Source organism: Vidua chalybeata, chromosome 1 (assembly GCF_026979565.1).
Source record: "Vidua chalybeata isolate OUT-0048 chromosome 1, bVidCha1 merged haplotype, whole genome shotgun sequence".
In the NCBI taxonomy this organism is placed as follows: Eukaryota; Metazoa; Chordata; class Aves; order Passeriformes; family Viduidae; genus Vidua; species Vidua chalybeata.
This window is the reverse complement of record NC_071530.1, coordinates 121,234,413-121,254,427: the sequence shown is the minus strand read 5'-3', so window position 1 is coordinate 121,254,427 and position 20,015 is coordinate 121,234,413. Positions and strand designations below refer to the sequence as shown.

Here is a 20,015-nt window from a genome sequence, read left to right as displayed (position 1 = left end):
AAACAGCCGCTCCCGGGACACCGCCGATCCCGGGACACAGCCCGTGCCAGGGACACAGCCCATGCCCGTGACACAGCCGATCCCGGGACACAGACCGATCCCGGGACACAGCCGGATCCCAGGACACAGCCCATGCCCGTGACACAGCCGATCCCGGGACACAGACCGATCCCGGGACACAGCCGGATCCCGGGACACAGCCCGTGCCCGGGACACAGCCGATCCCGGGACACAGCCGATCCCGGGACACAGACCGATCCCGGGACGCAGCCGATCCCGGGACGCAGCCAGATCCCGGGACACAGACCGATCCCGGGACACAGCCGATCCCGGGACACAGCCGATCCCGGGACGCAGCCGATCCCGGGACACAGCCCGTGCCCGGGACACAGCCCGATCCCGGGACACAGCCGGATCCCGGGACACAGCCCGTGCCCGGGATACAGCCGATCCCGGGATACAGCCGATCCCGGGACGCAGCCGGCTCCAGCCCTGCTGGGCGGAAGCAGTTCCCAGACACTTTTACCTCAGGCAATCGCCGGACACCCCGGCGCTCGCACGGCGGTCAGGCACAACGGCGGACGTCCAAACCCGGGGTCCTGCCGGCGGGCAGGGCCTCGCTTGCGCGGGCGAATGAGCTAAGAGCGCGCCGCGCATGCGCACGCCCCTCTCTTCCGGCGCTGACCATGGCGGACAAGGAGTGAGTCCCGTCCCGCCCGCCGTCATCCGCCGCCATCCGCGGCCGCCGCGCCGCCCGAGCCCTGCCCGCGCCGCCCCCGGGGCCGCCGCGCCTCCGCCGGGGCTGGGAGCGGTGGGAGGGGAGGGACCGGCGCGGCGGAGATGGAGCCGGCCCGGCCCTTCCGCAGGCGGCGGCTGCGGCCGCCGGCCCTTGGCGGAGTGGGGAGGGAGAGCGGGCCCCGAGCGCCGTCGTGGCCGGGGAATGTGGGGCCGGGGCGGCGAGTTCCTCTCGAGTGGGCGAGCGGGCAGGGCTGTGTTGGGCCTGGAGCTGGGAGCGATTGTCCGTCGGGCCGGTGTAGGCGCTCGTCAGGGTGATTGTGGCTCTATAAACGCTGCTCTGACAAGTTTTGTCGTGTCTAAGAGTTTAAAGTCTCCGGGAGAAGAGGGAATGGGGCACAGAGTGATGTTTAGGAAGCTCTGCCTGAAGTTGAGGAGGAGCTTCTTTTCCGTACGGGTGACCACGCACTGGAACAGGTTGTCCAGAGGGGTTATGGAGTCTCCCTCGCTGGGGGTGCTCAGAACCGTCCGGATGCAACCTGTGCCATGTGCTCTGGGACGATCCTGCTTGAGCAGGGAGCTGGGACCAGATGACCCACTATGGTCCCTTCCAACATCACCCACTCTGTCATAGTCTGAGCAAGTTGAGGGTCCTGTCAAATAAATTCCACAGTACTTCCAAATAAGCTTTTCCTGTTCAAGCACCTGTTGAAATGTATATCGATCAGAGAGAAGTTATCTTGAAATGACTTTGTTTTCTTAGCAGTTGTAGCAAGGGAGGACAGTCTTTGTAGTTACAGTTGTGTGCAGCTCTGGTTGGTCTGTCAGGGTTTCTTGTCTGGTACAAAATGTGAATGGTCTAAGTTCTGAACCAGAAAATCACCCAGTTCAGTCCCAGGGAGCTGTCCTGGGATGCTCTTCCAGGCCTGGGAACAGTGAGGATGAGGAAGATGCAGTGAAATGGCTCAAGGTAGCAAGGCCTGCACACATGTTATGTTTGAGAGCTTTGATATTTGTCATATGTACTGTCACTGAGTTTCTTTCTACCAGCTAAAAGCTTTTATTTCTATTTTCATTTAGAGTAAAGAAGGTGCCCTCTGTGCCCGAGAGCCTGCTGAAGAAGCGGCAGGCCTACGCGGTCATGAAAGCCAAACGTCAGAAGAAGATTTTGGCTATAAAAAAGGTGACTGTCCTCTGATCCCTTGACCTAGATTGCTTATATGCTGCAGTAGCAGCTGCTGCTACTCTGATGCAGTACAGAAATTCACAGTATGTTGATATTTTCTTTAAGTTTTGTACTAAAATTGGCTTTTAGTGGGTGATAACAAAGTTCTGGGCATCACTGAGGGTTGTTCTGAGTTGTATGATACTGATCTGCATTACTTGGGGGAAGTTCTAGAACGTGGCATGTTACTTGAAGGTGATTTTCATGTGTTAAAAGGCATTTTGTAACTTTAAGCCATTTCCAATTTATTGCAGTACCGCAAGGCACAAAGGAAGCTCATCTATGCAAGAGCCCAGGCTTACCACAAGGAGTACAGGCACATGTACAGGCAGGAGATCCGTATGGCCAGGATGGCCCGGAAAGCTGGCAATTACTACGTCCCAGCTGAGCCAAAACTGGCATTTGTGATCAGGATAAGAGGGTAAGGTTGTGTACAGATATAGGCAATTTTATGTTCAAAAGTACTGAAGTTGGCTTTCGTGTTGCCTCTCTGTTTTGAGGACTTAAATACATCAACAAGATAAGCTTTCTACCAGTGGCTTGAGAAGTTGTTGGTAGATACTGTACATGCCCTTGAGGAGTGTTTAAGGGCTAAATCATTTTGCTGCCTACTGTTCTCAGGAATCCCTGATTTTTAAGAAGACAATGCTGAAAATACATGCAGACAATTATTCTTTCTCACCTTTAACTTGGTAAAATTACATGCTCTATTCCCAAACATTCTGCTGAGCTGTTCTTCAAGTGTTTGTTTTGTTCTACTCTGGTAAAGTGTTACAGAAAACTAAAAAATAGGTGTGACTGGAAGAATTATGTTCAGGGTAGCGCAAGGCTAGTTCTAAATTGTTTCAGTATAATACTTAGTTATTTTCATGGAAATGGATGTTTTAACTTCATACTGAAATGTATAGCAGTAGTAAGTTAATTTACTAAGCTTGCTTTGTGTAATTCATGAAATGTGTTTTCGTATGGGAACAGTGCTTTTGTGTTTAGGGGTTGTTTTTTAACCTGATACGTAGCTACCTGGGATGTTGATAATTCAGACTGTTTCACTTTCTTCTCCAGTACCAATGGTGTCAGCCCTAAGGTTCGCAAGGTTCTGCAGCTTCTTCGCCTGCGGCAGATTTTTAACGGCACCTTTGTAAAACTCAACAAAGCCTCTATCAACATGTTGCGGATTGTTGAACCCTACATTGCCTGGGGGTGAGTGAAAGGCCCAAGGCCCAGTTGTACCTAATCAGGGTGCAAGTGTTGAGCAGGTTTTGCATTTTGCTATTCTGGACTTGCAGGGTTTTTTTATCTTTTGTGTGCTTGCCTGTCTTTGAATTGAAAACATGGTTAAGGCAGTGCTTTAAAGGTAATGGCTGCTAGGTATGATTGCACTCTCATACTGGTGTTCTTGGGAAGTTGGTGTGAGATCTGCTTCTCTCTTGCTTTTGTGTTTACATGCTGAAATGATCTTTAGTTGTTTGGTGTGGAAGTCCAGATCAGGGATGTTAACATTGCCCTGAAATGTAGCTGGCAAAGACTTAAAATTCTTTTTTTGAACGTGACTGTTTTGTTTCAGTTACCCCAACCTGAAGTCTGTGCATGAGCTGATCTACAAGCGAGGTTACGGCAAGATCAACAAGCAGCGCATTGCTCTGACAGACAACCGCCTGATCCAGAAACGCCTTGGTAAATTCTACTGAGCAAAACGGGAAGCCAGCTGCTCCCCTTGGGGTGATCAGTGCTGAGCTGGGCAACTGTCCTTACATGTCACTGGAGTACACTGGTGTTTAGTTAGGATCTCTACTTCTGTCCAAGTTGTTTAATACAAAGTGAACTGGAAGCAACTTCCATCATAAAGTATTGAAAACAGGTGTAAAGAATCAAATTTTAGCCTTTTTAATGTTAAATGTAACCTCTTTGACCTTTGTGGGGTCAGTATGTCTTTGAGTAAAGAAAAGGTGCTGTGGCATGAAAAAGTCATCACAGCTTTGAACTTTCAGACTTTAATATTAGATATTTTGTTTTTGACTTTTGTGATCTGGTAAACAGACTTTTTAAACTTGTTGAAAGAACTACGTAGTGATCAGTGTATTCAGTAAGAGCAAAGCATGATGAACAGTTGGGATATAGGCTGCTCTGGGAAGATCCCTTCTCTTGCAGTTATGCCAGAATGAGTGAAAGTGACCACTCAAGTCTCTCCCATTTTTTGGCACTTGATTTGCATTTTCCTTCAGATTAGGCTGTGTCCTGGGTATTTCTTTTCCTGTGCTGTGGATAAATATCTTAAAGATACATGTATTCTGCTGTAATCTCTTTTTAGCACTGTGTTTTACAAGAGTTAACTTGTAACATACTGCTGAAGACTCTGGAAAAGCATTAAGGAAACATGCTGTAGCATTTATTCAGCATTCTAATTTAATAGCTAGTGAGTTTCCCTGAGTTACACATTGCAGTGGTTTAGGTGTATTTAATCTAGCTTTTCTCCAAAGAACAGTTTTCCTAAGATTCAGTAAGTGCGGGTTGTTTTTTATTGTTTCTCACTGCTGGCAGCAAATATTTAACAGTTGAAACTGATGCCTCTTGCCAAGTATGCCATCTAAATGTTGACTTGGCTGCAGCTAATCCATTTTAATTGGAAAAGTCAGTCATTCAGTTTCACAACAAAGTGAGTGGTTTCTGACTTCCTGAAGTTTATCAAAATAAGTAGGCACGACAGTAACAATGTGATAATTTTTAGTTTGTTATTGACCAGTGCCTCTGAAGTCTTTCTGAAAACTGTGTCTGAATTTTAGGAAAGCTTGGCATCATCTGCATGGAAGATGTGATCCATGAAATTTACACTGTTGGCAAGAACTTCAAAGTTGTGAACAACTTCCTTTGGCCCTTCAAGTTATCCTCTCCTCGGGGTGGAATGAAGAAGAAAACAATCCACTTTGTGGAAGGTGGGGATGCTGGTAACAGAGAAGACCAGATCAACAGACTCATAAGGAGAATGAACTAATGGTGAGATACTGCCCAAGGCAATCAACTGTTCAGCTCTGCAGGCTGCTGTCATTATTTGTCAGACATTCACATTTAATAGATGCTCGCTCATTCTTGGGTGGTACCTACAGTATAAAGCTACTTGCACAACATAGTGTTCTGGTTTTATTTTGGAAGTCCTACTAAAGCTTAATTGTTTGGGAAGTTAAATTGTCAGTGTCACTGATATGTTTAGGAAATACAAACATTACCAATAACTTGTTTTAAAGCCTTGTTTGGTTTTGTGTTGGGAAGCCTTGAGATCTTGGCTAAAACTTTCAAGCCTCATTAATAATCTGTTAATAGTATTGAAGCCTTGTGATTGCAAGTACCATGTTTTTTTCAGGTTTTCTAGAAAAGCCTGATTAGGAGTGGTCTAAAATTTCAGCTTGTTCAAGCTTCACAATTATTCATTTAAAGCTTTCATGTATAGTGACCGAGTTAGTAATTTTGAAAGAATGATTTGCCCATTTGAGTAGTCTGTCCTTTAAAAATGAGAAGGTTTATTAACACTTAGAGTGATTTAACAGTGACAGCTGTGTCCTAAAGGTAAGACCTACTCCAAACAATGTCTTATTTGTTGTTGTCACTCTGCTGTTCCTGCTTTGGTGAGAAGTCTCTGCCATTCAAAGCCAACACTTTTGCAGAGTTCTTGTACTTCGCTTTGCTTTTTAGACACTAAACTACTAACACTAAGTGTTGCCCATATCTTAGTTTCCATCAATTATCTTTTTGGTTTGACAGGTATGCTGGAATTTAAGAAAATTTCATTGTCTTAGGATATTTGGAAAGGATATCAAACAAAAACCTAATTTTCCCCAAACTTATTCCTCCAAAGTCAAAATGGTTATTTTGCTTGGTTTGTTGGGATTTGTTTGGCTTAGGGTTTTTGTTTGGTTGTTTTTTGTAAGGTTCTGGTTTTTCTTTTAGATCAGATATGCAGTTTACTTACGAATTTCTAGCTTCAGAGGATTGGTTCATAAAAATGGGTAGTGTTGTAACTTTACAGTTTAAAACAGGTGCAGTTGCATTTGGATGATTCAGAAATTTGCTAAAATTCAGAAATTAAAGTTTCTGAAGGGAAGGAAATTTTATGTTGTTTTGTTTTGTTTTTCCCTCAAGTCTTTTAAAAATACTTTTACAGCAAATTGAGCTCATTGGAGTCTGCTTTCTGTCCAAGGAGCTAAAGGAGATCTAGGAGATACTTTCCATTTGATTGACAGTGTTAATTCTTGAAGCTTTTTTGTAGGCTGCTGATTTCCTCAGTTAAAGCTCCTTGCATGTTGTGCTGTTATCTCCCCTGTGTGAAGTCAGCAGAGTTTTAAAGCACCACTGACATGGCATGTGGAAATTGCAACTTCAGGAAAATAGTTCCTTACAGGGACAGTGTTCTTGAAAAGCCTTTTAGCTCAACTATGGAAAGATGTTGGTAACTGAGGAGCAGAATTGCTGTAACGTTTGGTGCCTGGGGTGATGCTAAGTTACTCCCAGTACTATTCTTGTAGAAATTTTGCTGCTGGTAGCAGAAACTTGAAGTTCAGTACTGGCAAATGTGTCCTTGAAGTTGGTGCATAGCCAAGGCTGAGGAGGACTGTGTGCTCCTGTCTTGATTTCTGAGCATGATTCTGTTTTTAATGGAAACACTGCAGCTTTTCTGTCAGTGTAGATCCTTTCTCCTCTATCTTCCCTGGTAAAGGAAAGACAGATGTATACTGGTAGTGTTGTTTTCAGGAGCCTTCCTAGAGATGGGAAGCTTCTAGTTCACTATTGCAGTTGCTGTAAATGCCTGGGAGGGTTGGTGTACTGGCAGAAACAAGGGATATTCATTCATCTAATTGCTCATGTGTTTCACTGGACTTGTAGCTCAGCATCCCATATAAGTGGCATACATTAGAGCTTTACTTCATCTTTTAATTTAGAAAATGACCTTGCAGTTTCTTATTTTATGCTTATAAGCAGTTGTTATGGTTTTCCTGTAAACGAAATCTAAGATAACTGATTGTTCTTGTCTCTTCAATTTTTTGCTGCTGTGAATAGAGCACATGTTTAAAATGCAAGTAGCCTAGATGTAGAAAATAGAAGAATGTTGTAGTTTCTGCTGAGGTTGTAGATTCTGCTGAAGGCAAACTAGAGTAGTAGGTTCAGGTGCCATACTGACAGTACTCTCTGGGTAATGTCATTATGAAAGGCTGTGTATCTAAAGAAGAGTATTCCTCTTTCCTACAAGTAGTTAGTTTCCTGCTGTTTGTCTTTATTTCTTATTCTATTTGTCACTTATTTCTTAAGTGATAGTCTCAAGTGAATGAAAAAAATAGACTTCCAGTACTGATTTATTCATACAGACTGGGAGGAAAGAGCATAGTACTTGAAAGCAAATGTTGACAATCAGTCTTGGCAACATACTGAATTTCATCAGTTTTTCAAGCAAACTTTACAGAAACTGGACCCAAGTCAGCTTTTTTGCTTTCATTTTTGTATGTGAACAGTCTCTGAAATGTGCCAAAAAGTGAAGCAAAAGTTAGAATATGCACAATGTCTTGGCATGTCTTTAAATATCAAGTATACGTATTATTGGTTCAAGGCAGAAATGTTTATCCTGTTAGGTCTGGTATTCAAAATCTATTTTCAGTGAAGAGTTGTTAATGTAGAAATTAGTTACTGTGTGTGAGACTACTGCAGTCTTAAATAATGTATTACTTTTTCATGTGGCTAGAGTTGTTTCAGATCTACACGTGCCTAATGATACCTTTTTCTTCTTTGCCTTGCAGGTGCCCAGCTGCAATATTTCAAAGATGCCCATCTGCAATATATCAAGGTCTGGTCTATTAATAAAACAATCTTGCACAAAACAGTCTGTTGTCTCAATTGGTCTCTTATGATCCTCTTCTGAAGTGGCAGCGTTTGTCAGATTCAGTTTGGAGTCATGTGTTTCAAAGAGCCATAGTTTGAATTAGCAGTAGATGTATGTATGTAGATACTGCTTAACCTTCATTTGGAGGAGGAAAATTTGGACAGATTTGTGCAGGTAACAGATGAGGTTTTGAGTTGCAACAATAGATGGCAAACTGATCTGTGTGCTGTTGTTGAGTGGGCAGGGTTCCTGCTTAGTTGTAGTGCACCAGAGAGCTGTGTGAAAATCTTTTTATGTAAAGAAGCAGCAAGTGTAAATCTGTTCTTAACATCTTAAGATCAGAGAATCATACAGTGGCCTATGTTGGAAGGGATCTTGAAGAAAAAATTAATTTCAATCCCCCTACCATGAACACCTTTCACTAAACCAGGTTGTTCAGAGCTCCATCCAACCTGGCCTTGAGCACTTTCAGGAATGGGGCATCCACAGCTTCTCTGGCTGACCTGTTCCAGTGCCTCACCATCCTCACAGTAAAGAATTTCTTCCTAAAATCTACTCTCAATTTGAAGCCATTGCCCCTTGTCCTGTCCCTACACACCCTGGTTAAAACGTCCCTCTCCATCTTTATTGTAGGCTCCCTTCAGGTACTGGAAGGCCACAATTAGGTCGCCCTGAAGTCTTCTCTTGCCCAGGCTGAATAATTCTGATTCTTTCAGCCTGTCCTCATGGGAGAGGTGCTCCATCCCCCTAGTCTTCCTAATGACCCTCCTCTGTACTTTGTTCAATTGGTTGATGTCCTTGCAGTGCTGGGGACCTCTGAGCTGGATAATTCCAGCTTTGAAACATCTTCAGGTATTTTTTACCAAGGAAGCATAAAATACTTAACAAAATAATATTTTTTTTTCACATTCAATGTAATCACTCAGTTTAATGACATAATGTGTTTGCAGTGTTAGACTGCAGATACTATAAAGTGGAAGAGCACAGTATTCATGAGCATATGATGAGTTGCTGATAAATGTGTAGGTGTAGTAGAGAACAGATTAGAAAGCCAGTGGTAAAACACGTAACTGCATTCAGACTGATTTCTCATCTTGCAAGCACTTTACTGGAGGAGTCTTAGCTTGCTGAGGCATTTGGTGCAACAGATCAACAAGTTGTGTCTGCTCTGACATACTTTTTTCAGGTCAGGTACAGGCAAGCTATATTAAAACTGCCAGTGAAGGAACTCCATATAAAATTCATTGACATTGATTTTTGTGACAATTTCTGCAAGAGCTTATTTCTGCATTTCAGTTTAAAGTAAACTTAACAATGGTAGTTTATTAAAGTTTCTCAGAAGCTAGTTTTTAAATAGCATGGAAATTTATGATGGCAGCTTAACTAAAAATAGTTGGGTGCTTTTGTTTGTGAATTCATTTGGACATTGGCAAAAGAGCTGAGTGTCAGTCACTGGGTCAGTGTTTCCTGCTACTTGAACAAGAGAGTTCTAAAACCAGAACTAATAATTCCCCCATTGTGAGCCAAGCTCCCAAATGTAGTAACGCAGCTGCTTGTGTGTCTAAATACAAAAGTACCAACACCTTAGTCCATTTAAGCTAACTGCACTAAATCAGAAAAATTAAGCATTTCATTACAGCTATTCAGTGCAAGTAATGGGACTACATGCTTGAAGAGGTTTAATGAGTCAATGAGTTGGAAACCCTAAAAGTATTTCATTAGGCATTTTCATAAAGTGAGTGATAAGCTGTTTTACAAGGAAGAAAAGCATTTTTGTAAAGTTGCTGGATGAAGGGAAAATATTATGGTGAAAATTACAATAATCACATTGCATAATTAATGGAATTGATTTTGTAAGAGTACAGTCTTCAGTTTAGAATTGCACCAACAAGCAATGAATTTTGCGTGTTGGGAGGGATGTACCCAAGAAAAGTCAGTTGACCTTGGTATCCCTGTTCATTTGTTTCAGTTGGTAGTGTGTTCACTACTTCCCTACGGCATTTTCACTTATTTTCCTCTGACTCACACACGCGTTCTAGTTTCTTAACTCATTTTGCACATTTTGCAAGCATAATAAAGCCATACAAATGGATCACAGACATTGTATGATAGGTATAGAGCAGAAAATATGAGCTCATTAAATTAATCAGTTCTGTAGGACCTTGCTTGTCTGATAAGAGTGCCCTATAGGTCCCAGATTTTGTTTAAAGGAGTACATTGTAAAGCATTAGTGAGGAGAAAGTTAATTTGGTTTTCAGGGTACTTAAGCAACTCATTTTTCTTGCCTGCCTCTGAAATCCTCTTTCAGGTAACAGCTGCAAAACATTAGTACATAGTGTGGAAATTAATACTAAAGTGTAGCTGTGTTTGAGGCAGTAATTTGGTGTAATTGGTCACCTTTTATGGGATAGCTTTCAGGATTTTTGGTGCTGGTTTTCAGGCATGTTTCATAGTAGGTGTTTACAGAAACAGCTCACAATCTGATAGCTAAGGTCAGAATTTGCACTAGAAATGTGGTACAGTCTACTTAATGCATACATTTTGGAGCATTTATGAGGCAATTTAAGTTTAAAATGTAGCAGACAAAGACAATCCCTAAACAAAAATTAATTCAGATTCTTTGTCAACATTCTATGATAAAGTTCAGGTTCTTGGAAACACATTGTTACTCGTTCACTGTCCATAACTGCCAGCTGCTGACACGTTCTGAAATAAAGTTTCTGTGGACTCCTCTCCCCTTTCAGAATGACCAACATCTTCCTGTTAGTTCCTCAGAACTGAAGCCAGAAGCTTTACCTAATAGCTATTGGAGAAGCAACAGGAGACTGAAATGCTAACAAGTCACAAATTTTTCAGGCATGCTAAGGTTTATACGCTTTACAGTTAATTGATACGCCTTTCTTTGCTGGTGTCCAGCTCATACAGCCTGTTTTCACTATCACCAAGTGTAAAGTCATACATCTGGAAACGGAATGGGAGCCCATCCCAAGGATCAGTGTTTCGAGAGAAAGTTTGGAGACATGATGGATAGTCAGCTGGACGTAAGCCCCCACTTGGCCAAATGCAATTCTTGGATGCATTAGAAAGAGAATATCAAATGGTATGGGGGAGGCAATTCTACTTTTGTTCCAGTAGTGCTTACACTAGTGCCAAATGCAGTCTCCAGTTCTTGTGCCAAAAATCAAGCACATGCCTTGTAATACTCGCAGCCCTTACTTTAAAGGCAGACATGGTTACAAAATGAGTATCTACCTATAATTGCCTCCATGAAGAAAAGTAGTTTGATAATAGAGAATTCTTTGATCTAACAAAGCTATAATAGGATGAAATGTCTTGAAATTGAATCCAGATAAATGTTGGGCTTTAAGCAAACAATTTTAATGGAACATAATTAGACACTGGAACACTTAACCAGTGGTGTGCCAGATTCTTTGCCAGTGGTCATTTCTAAATAGAAGCTTTCAGTTTTTCTTTCGTTAAAGCATATGCTATATTTCTAAGAGATTTGTTGAGGGCAGTCCTGGTGCCTCTTGCTCAGCAGAAGTTACTAAATGCAGGCCCTTTGGGTACTTGAGAGATACAAGTTAGAGCCTTGTTTTAAGGTGTCTGGCCACCCAGAGTGACATTCAGAATGGTGATGGTGAGTGTTACATGCTTCATAAGGGAACTTGGACTACATAGTCCAAGCGTAGTGCACAAAGGGGTGAATCACCTAAACCTCAGCATAAGCAGGGCGCAGGAGAGAGATGGTAGGACTTATATACCTCTATGGGCTTTGCTGCTTCTGTCTGTTTGGAATCCAGATCTGACAGCTCTCTCCTAAGAACTGGAACCCATGCACTGTTTTGAGAATTGAGTAGCGCTTACTGTCCATGTTGAGTCCTCAGCAAGCAGAATGGTGTTCCTGCTTCATCCAACAGGTTTGCTGGTTTGCTTATACTTAAGCAATGGGTTTGTTCAAACCATTCCTCCCATGTCCCATCTTCCAGAAGATTGTCCTTTCCACAGAACTGTAGGTGAGAAAATCTCAGCATGTTGCTCCTTATTGAAGCTGCACCAAAAATCTAAGGCAGGCAGAAGACCAAAATTTTAGTTTAGATTAGGAAACTGCAGAGCAGACAGGTATGGATCTGAAAACAGTCAAGTTTAGAATGGAACAAAATCTTAATCTCCCAAATCCCAGGCAAAATGTTCTGCTTAACTAGTTTTGTCAGGTCTAAATTGTAGTGAGAATTTCTTTGTCTTCCTGGATCTTTTGTATGATTATGTCCAGGTCTCTTCTATAATGTTCCCATTCTTGGCATACTTGATTCTTTCTAAAAGCATTTGTACTACACCAGACCATTCCAGGCATTTTAGATCCCTAAAACAAGCAGGTTTAGATGTAAGTAAGTTTTTACATGTTGCAGTTCTTCATGAGTGAAAAGCCTGAAAAAGTACTGAGCTCATGAAGTGCAAGTGCTAAGAACTAGGATGTTCAGAAACAATTTTCTACATGTAGTTTTTTAGTCAGTCTGTAGATGATCACACCAGCCATTTCTAGCCTAAGTGGTGAATACTAAGTACTTGTGATCTTGGCCATCTTGCAAATAAGAGCAAATTTTTGAAGTCCCGAGCTGTAAACAATATTCCCTGATTTATTTTTCTAAAGATAAAAAAATCTGCTTTTGCATGTTTTTGCAGTTTGAATACTGCTAAGTATTTCTTCATATAAAATATTAATTGCAGAAAATCTTTCACAATGAAATAAGTAGGTACTTGGAGGAAAACAATGAAAAATAAGGGCATGTGCAATCATAGGGCCATGGGGTGTATATGGGGAGGAAGTCACATAAAGTTAAGTCTATGGTAGAGGAGGAAAAGGGAGCAGAGGGAGGTGTAAGCAGCAGTGTAACTCTTCACTTGTTTAGCACTGTTTTGGCAGTCCAGAGGGGCTGTAAATCCAGTTTAACTAGCCAACATGCCACATGCTTTACATGCTTCCTATCCTGAGTTGCTCTGGCAGTCAGAGGCATGTTGTACAACTTAACCACTCCTTGGAGTCTGCCTGGGGTGTTGGATGTCTCCTGATGAGTGTGTGCTGCCCAGGCCCTGCAGTGCTGCCATGGAGCTCTACCCATGGCACATTTCCCCTCTTTCTGCACTTTGTTAGGAGCTGTGCAAGGATTACCTCACTGACATATCTGATGGCAGCTGTTATCCACAATATTATGCTCTTTATTGCACTATAAAATCCAGTTGAAGATTTCAAGTCCTGATCATTCCAAGTATCTCATGAATAGAATAACACAGTAGTACCTCATCATTTCAGCACTATGCTTGTTTAATTTTTTGTTACTAATACTGTATTTCACATGTCATTATAACAAGGCCTCCAAGATAAAAAGAAATAAGAAACAATGAAGCAAGACAAGTAGGAAAATGGGATTCAAGGAAGGCTCTAGGCATACTTGGTTTAAGTTTGAAAAACAGATAGACTTTATCTTCTTGTGCTAGGTATTATTTAACAACTGAACTGTAGAGAACATGTTTAACTAGTAATACTGGCCTTTTTTGTGTCAATTCTAATTTTCTAATTTTAAGTACTATTTTTTTAACCTGAACTTCTTTTTTAATCTTAACTCTTTTTTCCCTCCTAGTTCTGAAATACAGTAGGTGAGGCTTTTCTGTATACCAATGGTCTCCTAATATACACTTACACACATGCTTTGTGGGAGCAGCCATCAGAACTGAAAGTGCATAATCACCAAATCATAGAATAGTATCCTGAATTGGAAGGGAACAGCAAGGATCACTAAGTCTGACTCCTAGTCCTGCATAGCACCATCCCCCAGAATCACCATGTGCCTGAGAGCACTGCCCAAACATTCCTGAACTCTGCCAGGCTGCTGCTGTGACCACTTCCCTGGGGAGCCTCTTCCAGTGTCCAACCACCCTCTGGATGAAGAACCTTTTCTAATATCCAACCTAAACCTCCCCTGACACAGTTTCAGGCCATTCCCTTGGGTCTGCCCCTCCTCCCTCATGAGGGAGTTGTAACTGCAGTGAGGTTGTCTGTGTATATTCAATAATTTTCTGTGACTGAGATGGGTTCAAATTCACACGTATAATTCTTCAGCAAAAATTACCCACACTTCTGACAAATTGAGTTTTTTTCTGAGTAATGGGTATGCTTTCTTTTGAAGTCAGCATTACATATGGTTTGAATTATCCTACTGGCTTGAGTATCTTTTGGTCTATAGACATCTATCATGGATGTTAAATAAATTTAGACTTGATCTAAATACAGAGATTCCTTGCCCTGCCAAAATGTGCTTTACTCTGGACAGGCACAGTAAGAGAATTGTAGGAGACAATTTTGGCTTCTGTAGTCTTGCAGGACTGAGCTTGTAGTAATACTTTAAGTACGAGTTTGGGTACCTATCTGCAAGGGGAGTTGTGTCCAGGTCAGAGCCAGGGGTTTTCAGCTGGATTGAGAGTTGGTCTGAATCAGCAGATGGGAAATATTACTGGACTACTCCCTCTTAGCTCTACTCTTTTTCATTTGTTCAAATGAACAAGAGCCTCTTTTGACCATCACTCACTACCTGATTTTTTAAACTTAATTTGGCTTAATTTCCTACAGGTTCTATCCTTGTGTTTTGTGAAAAGCTATGAAAAAAACAGGGTATGAAAATGAAATAACACTTTAATTTCTATCTCTTCCCTTGACATATTGTTTTAAACCAACCCCATTGATTCTTCACTATACAAGTAATACAGATTAACAATTTGTTTTGTCAGAGTAACAAGCAAAGACCTAAGATAAATTTGCAGAGCTTTTGTTCAGGATGCTGTACTAGCACTTTCTGGAAGACTTGTTGTACTGAAGAATCTATAAACTAAAATAAGCAGAACTTGTAAATCAAGTGATAGCACATACACGTGATCTTTAAAATAGTGAATCATGTTACATTAAAAACATTGATATGCAGTTAGATTTAAATCCCCTTTTTGCTAAATGCCTTGATTACTACTGGTTTTGTTCACTCCCTTGTCACTTTCTTTTTTGCTTTCACAAAGCATGCATGATTGAGCAAAATAGGCTATTTCTGCCTCAGTTATACTTTTTCGGAATGCAAATTTTGATTCTTGTGTTTAGTTTCTACTCATGTTTTCAATCTGAGTCTTCCTGAACCAAATTTTTACAATGGGAATGAACTTCTCCTAACTTTTGCTCAGAAGCTGAACTTTTGAAGTGAATATATATAATTTTTTTAATGGTAAGCTGTTACTTCTGAAATAAACCAAATAAATATACTTAGTTTTTCTTCCTTGTTTTTCATGTGATTTTTTTAGACAGTATAGATAAAGGTGAGTGGGTAACAGTTGTCCTACATGGGAAATGGACAGAAATTTGTAGGCAAAGTCCATGTATCCCTGAAGAAAAGTAGGTCATTTCTCTGTCTGGGAGTCAGGATAATTAAATTCTCCCTCCAAGGATTATTTTCCCCAAGGACTCCTGTTACTTAGACATCTGCAATGTCTGCTCTTGAAGTGCTGAACTTAAACCTGTGTGTTTGTAGTGCAGAAGTGCTATGAGTTGTTTCTGGGTCTTTAAGACCTTCAGGACCCTATCAAGATGCAAAAGTTGTCGGTGGTGACAGCTCTATCAGACAGAAAGGCTCCTGCAGTAACATGCTGTGGAAATGTTCCTCCTGGTAACACCCTTGTACAAAGTTACACATAGCTGAGGGCTATTGCTCTAGTGTGTTGAAACCGTTTTGTTTTAAGCAATTGTGCTTAAACTGGAGTCCAACAATACTGCTATTTGTTACATGAAATTTCATTAGAATTGCATTCAGAGCAGGCCTCAGCTGGGAAGAGAAAATAGCCCCCAGCCCAAAAGCTGCCCATTATCCATCTGGAGGCTTCACAAGTGAAGTACAGACCCTGTAATCAATTCATGTTTTGGGTGCTGATGAATATGAAGTATCAGAGCACATGTCAAGCTATAACCTCTGACAAAGGTTTGGTCACTTTCTGAAAGCTCACTTAGGAAAAACATGGCTCTTTTGTGGGGTCTGCATTCTAGGAATGGCAGGGCACATAATTTAGAAGAAAATAATAACCTAAGCATTAAAAATAGTTGTAGGTACTCAACACCACATACCTTTGTGTCGCTTACACAAAGCCTGTAGGGACATGGCAGGTGACTGTACCACAGTCAGTTTGTAAATGAATCTCTAGATGGAGCCAAAACAGATCTCATGCCTGAGTGTTGCAGACAGAGAAATGATTTTTTTCTACTGAAGGTTTTTGCAGCTATGAGAAAGCATTCAATTCTATACCAAATCTTTGTATCCACATGTAAATTACTGAAGTTCGTTACTGATTTTTTTTTTTTAGGGCTTAAAGCCTAACAAATTGCAGTGCTAGTAGTGTAAAAAAATTGTATATCAGTACATTTTACGACATATTAATGGCTAATGTAATGCCAGAATCCCTTATCTCACAGTCAGTCTTCACCTGTGCATCCATTACATACACAAAATCAGTAGGAAAATCTTGTGATGCATCCTGTAAAATTTGCCTGCACATTAATGATTTTCTGAATTGTCAGATTTGATAAGCACTAGTCACACATATTCCCTTTTGGTGCTGTGTTTATGGTGTGACATCTGTTTTGCCTGTCATTTACTAGCCCACTGTTTTAGAAAAGAACTTACCAGCTTTGTTATATGTGCAGGCTCAAGAATCTCAACACTGTTCTTGTCTGTGGTATCTATTGATAGGTTAGGACAGAACAATGCTTAAAACCCTCTTTTCCTTGAGAAAGGAAATTGCAGACTGCAAATATAACATTGAGGGAAAATAACCCCTAGCTGGTTTTGTATTTTATTCTTGACTATTTTCATAATGTAGACCATATAATAATAAAGAAACTCTTTACAGTTGTGTTTCCTTTCATTTTTCCCTTATACAACTTCATAAAAATGTGTGATTTCACAGGCTCAAAGTGGTAACTGATGTATGTGGAAGGGTAGGAAAGCACTTATGTTAAAACTGACCAAATTAAAACCAGCTTGGTAGGTCCTTTGTGGCACAGAGCCTCCTCTATCCTGCTGTCTCACTGGAACTAAAGGTAGCTGAGCTATGGGACATTGTCAGTTTGGTCCACATGGAAGATTAAATTAAGAGATAACTCCAGCTCTTAAATATATAGCTTTTTGCAGTGTCTGTGAAAAACTGCTTAGGCTGCATGATCTTAGGTTCATGAGATAATTGCAGACTCACTGTTGCTTTCTTCCTTTGCAAAGAGATAAGATCCCAGCAGTTACTGTGCTCACAGGTGCTGCAGAATACCCAGAGAAGCAAATTCAGAACCATGAGCTTTGTCTTGCATGGAATCCATCTCGCACTAATCCTTGGAAGATTCAAGTACCTAACACTTAGTTGCTCAGTCAAAAGTCCTGCACACATCATTTTATTTCTGACTTCACTGCACAAGATAACTCCTCTTTTCAGACAGTATTACATGCTGAGTGACCCAGAAACTTTTTGCCCCTTATAGTGGAGGATCTTTGCTCATATCATGGGACTGACTGTTAGAAGAACTGCAAGCATGTCCATCTCTTTGCAGATTCAGTTTCAGGGCAGTAACTGCCTTTACTCAATGTGTCACTGATGAAAAGTGTCCATTAGACACAAAATTATGGGACCTTTGTCAAGGTAATAAACCCACAGTCTGTTGCAGTGATTTATTCCTATCATAGTGACATGCAAAGTGAGAATGAGGCAGATCTGGTTAACATATGCAGAGAGTGGCTTTGCCATTTTCTGCTGTTGAATATGGAAGCTATACTAGGTGATATGGCAACTCTATTTCTACAGTGGCATTCCTCTATGATCCCTGGTAAAGCACTAAGAGCCAGATAAACATTCACAGTGAAACGTCAAAGAGTAGAACTTTCATCTCAAAGCAACAATGAAATGTGATTTATGTGAACAGAAGAGTGTACTCTGTAGTGACAAGGAGCTAACTTTAAAGTAAATGAGAACTTGGATAACTAATAGAGATGAATAATGAAAAAAAATAGTTTGGAAGGAAGCTCTTGAAGTCAATCATCTGCTTAAAGTACAGTAACTTCAAAGTTAGATCAAGCTGCACTGAGTTTTGAAATTCTCCTGGGATGGAAATGATACAACCCTTCTACATGATACCCAATTATTCTCACATCACTAATTTTCCCTCTTGCAATATGGCAGCTGCCTCTTCTTTGCTGTGCTGTGATTATGGAGTCTGTGTCCATTCTCTAAGCTCTTTTTAAGTACCTTGAGTGTGCAATTATCTTTCTTTTCCCTTTAGTGTTTTCCACGAGCTGAACAGACCTGTTCCTTCAGTGTCTGGTAATTTATGCCCATGGCATGCAGGTTGGAACTAGATGATCTTTAAGGTTCTTTTGAGTCCAAACCATTCTGTAATTCTAGGCTTCTATGATACTATGTTCCAGCTTCCTGAATTACCTTAGTAGTCCTCTAGATTTCCTTTTGTGCTGGCATATCTACTGTAAGGTCCAAAACTGGGCACAGTATACTCCAGATGTAGCTTCATCAGTGCTAGGTAAAGGGAAATAACCTCTTCCTTCAGCCTACTTGCCATGCTCTGACTAATACTGGCCAGTGTGCGGTCAGCCTTCATTGTTGCAGGGGCTCACGTCCATTGCTGCCGTGCCCACCTGAAGTCTGCTTGACTTCACCCGACCAGCTTTGGCACTGTCAACTGCAGGGGACACTCCCCTGTCCCTCGGGGAGGCTCGGGGAGCAGCTAGGACGGTCACCCGCCCTGGGACGGAGGAGAGGCGACGTCCGTGGAGGACAAGAAGAGGCCGACTCAGGGCTGGGGTAACAGTCCAAGGTTTATTACGGGGCTCCTGGGAGCTCTGCACCTCAGGGAATCCAACAGCCGAGAGCACTCGAGCAGGGCTGTGCAACATGTTATAAACATGGGAGGGGAAAGGGGATCACCCACCAACCAGTAGGGGGATTTGGGGGAGTGGTAGGTGGGGAGACAGACAGACACAGTCCCCAGTGGGGAGGGCAGGGAGGAGGGACCCCTGGCCCTCGCCCAATCACTCGATGCCCTTGGTGGAAGGTTCTGGATAGGTGGGATGGGGAGTCGAGTGATGGACAAGGTACCAGAGAGGGGACAGGGGAATGACTAAGCACTTTTGGGGTGATGGGCATCAAGGGAGAAGGTGGGAACACTTAGGGTAAAACCATTATCGGAAAAATGGGGGTAAAGGAGCAAACTATTACAGAATAGGTACAAATAGAAAAAACACAATACAACAGTCCATCAGGAATCACATCTTTTTAATAGACACACAACATTCATCCTTTTCTTCGCCCACTAAGTGGGTCACCGCTTGGTCACAGCAGGAGGTCAAGCAGGACCTGCCTTTCCTACACAGATCCCATTCAGCCCCATAGACCTGTGTGTGTGATATAGCAGGTTGCTGACCATTTTCCCTTGGATTATGGAGGCATCTTTCTGCTCCCCTTTCCTGTCTTCCTGCTCAGAGGGCTGAGTACCCCAAGGACAACTGGACCTATTATTCCTCCATCCACAATGTGGGGCTTGGGATCTTTTCTCTCTTTACAAAGGTCCTATCTTCTGTTCATCCTGTCTGATGCTACTGTATGCTCAGCTCCTCTGTTGTTCCTTCAACTTCTTGCTCACCTCGTGACTTCCAGCAGCTGACAGTGCCGGAACATGTGAAGCACACGACTGCAGACAGTCACCTCACACCCATAGCTCTGTTGCCTCCTGTTTTGAATTGTGTTGGTCCTTATAACACGACTGCATGCATTGGCTTGCCATTGTGTGTCAAAGGGACCTCAGAATTCTGCACTGTGACATTCCTGCTCCTTTTCCCCATGTCTTCTCAGCCCTCTAATCTGTTTGTAGCTCTTGTCTCTAGGCACAAACAGAGTTTGTGGAGGCAAGGCCACTGCTTTCAGAATTCCTGTGTTTTACTGCTGATATCTAAAGACAGTGTGTAACAGACAGGGATTCTGGGAGAAAAAAATGCCTCAGTTCATACTACCATGAAGAATTGAATTCCACTGCATTTAATGATTGCAACTGCTTGTTTCCTAATTTTCCACGTACCTGCCTGAACATCTCAGACTATTACTTGCAAAAGCCTTGAG

The 20,015-nt window shown here is 41.9% G+C and overlaps 1 protein-coding gene across 1 annotated transcript; it reads left to right on the top strand.

Moving 5' to 3' along the window:
- The first annotated feature begins 596 nt into the window (after window positions 1-596).
- RPL7 (ribosomal protein L7) lies at window positions 597-7,818 on the top strand. Its single transcript, XM_053938121.1, has 7 exons — window positions 597-700; window positions 1,816-1,918; window positions 2,215-2,381; window positions 3,023-3,160; window positions 3,525-3,634; window positions 4,741-4,951; window positions 7,738-7,818. The coding sequence occupies exons 1-6, from the start codon at window positions 687-689 to the stop codon at window positions 4,947-4,949; spliced, it is 741 nt and encodes a 246-aa protein (XP_053794096.1). The 5' UTR covers window positions 597-686; the 3' UTR covers window positions 4,950-4,951; window positions 7,738-7,818.
- Window positions 7,819-20,015: the final 12,197 nt, after the last annotated feature.

Bases quoted from the DNA above. Each gene is read 5' to 3' on its own strand.
- RPL7 (XM_053938121.1), top strand. The intron at 2,382-3,022 runs GTAAGGTTGTGT...TTTCTTCTCCAG, and splicing joins TTTGTGATCAGGATAAGAGG to TACCAATGGTGTCAGCCCTA. The intron at 3,161-3,524 runs GTGAGTGAAAGG...GTTTTGTTTCAG, and splicing joins GAACCCTACATTGCCTGGGG to TTACCCCAACCTGAAGTCTG.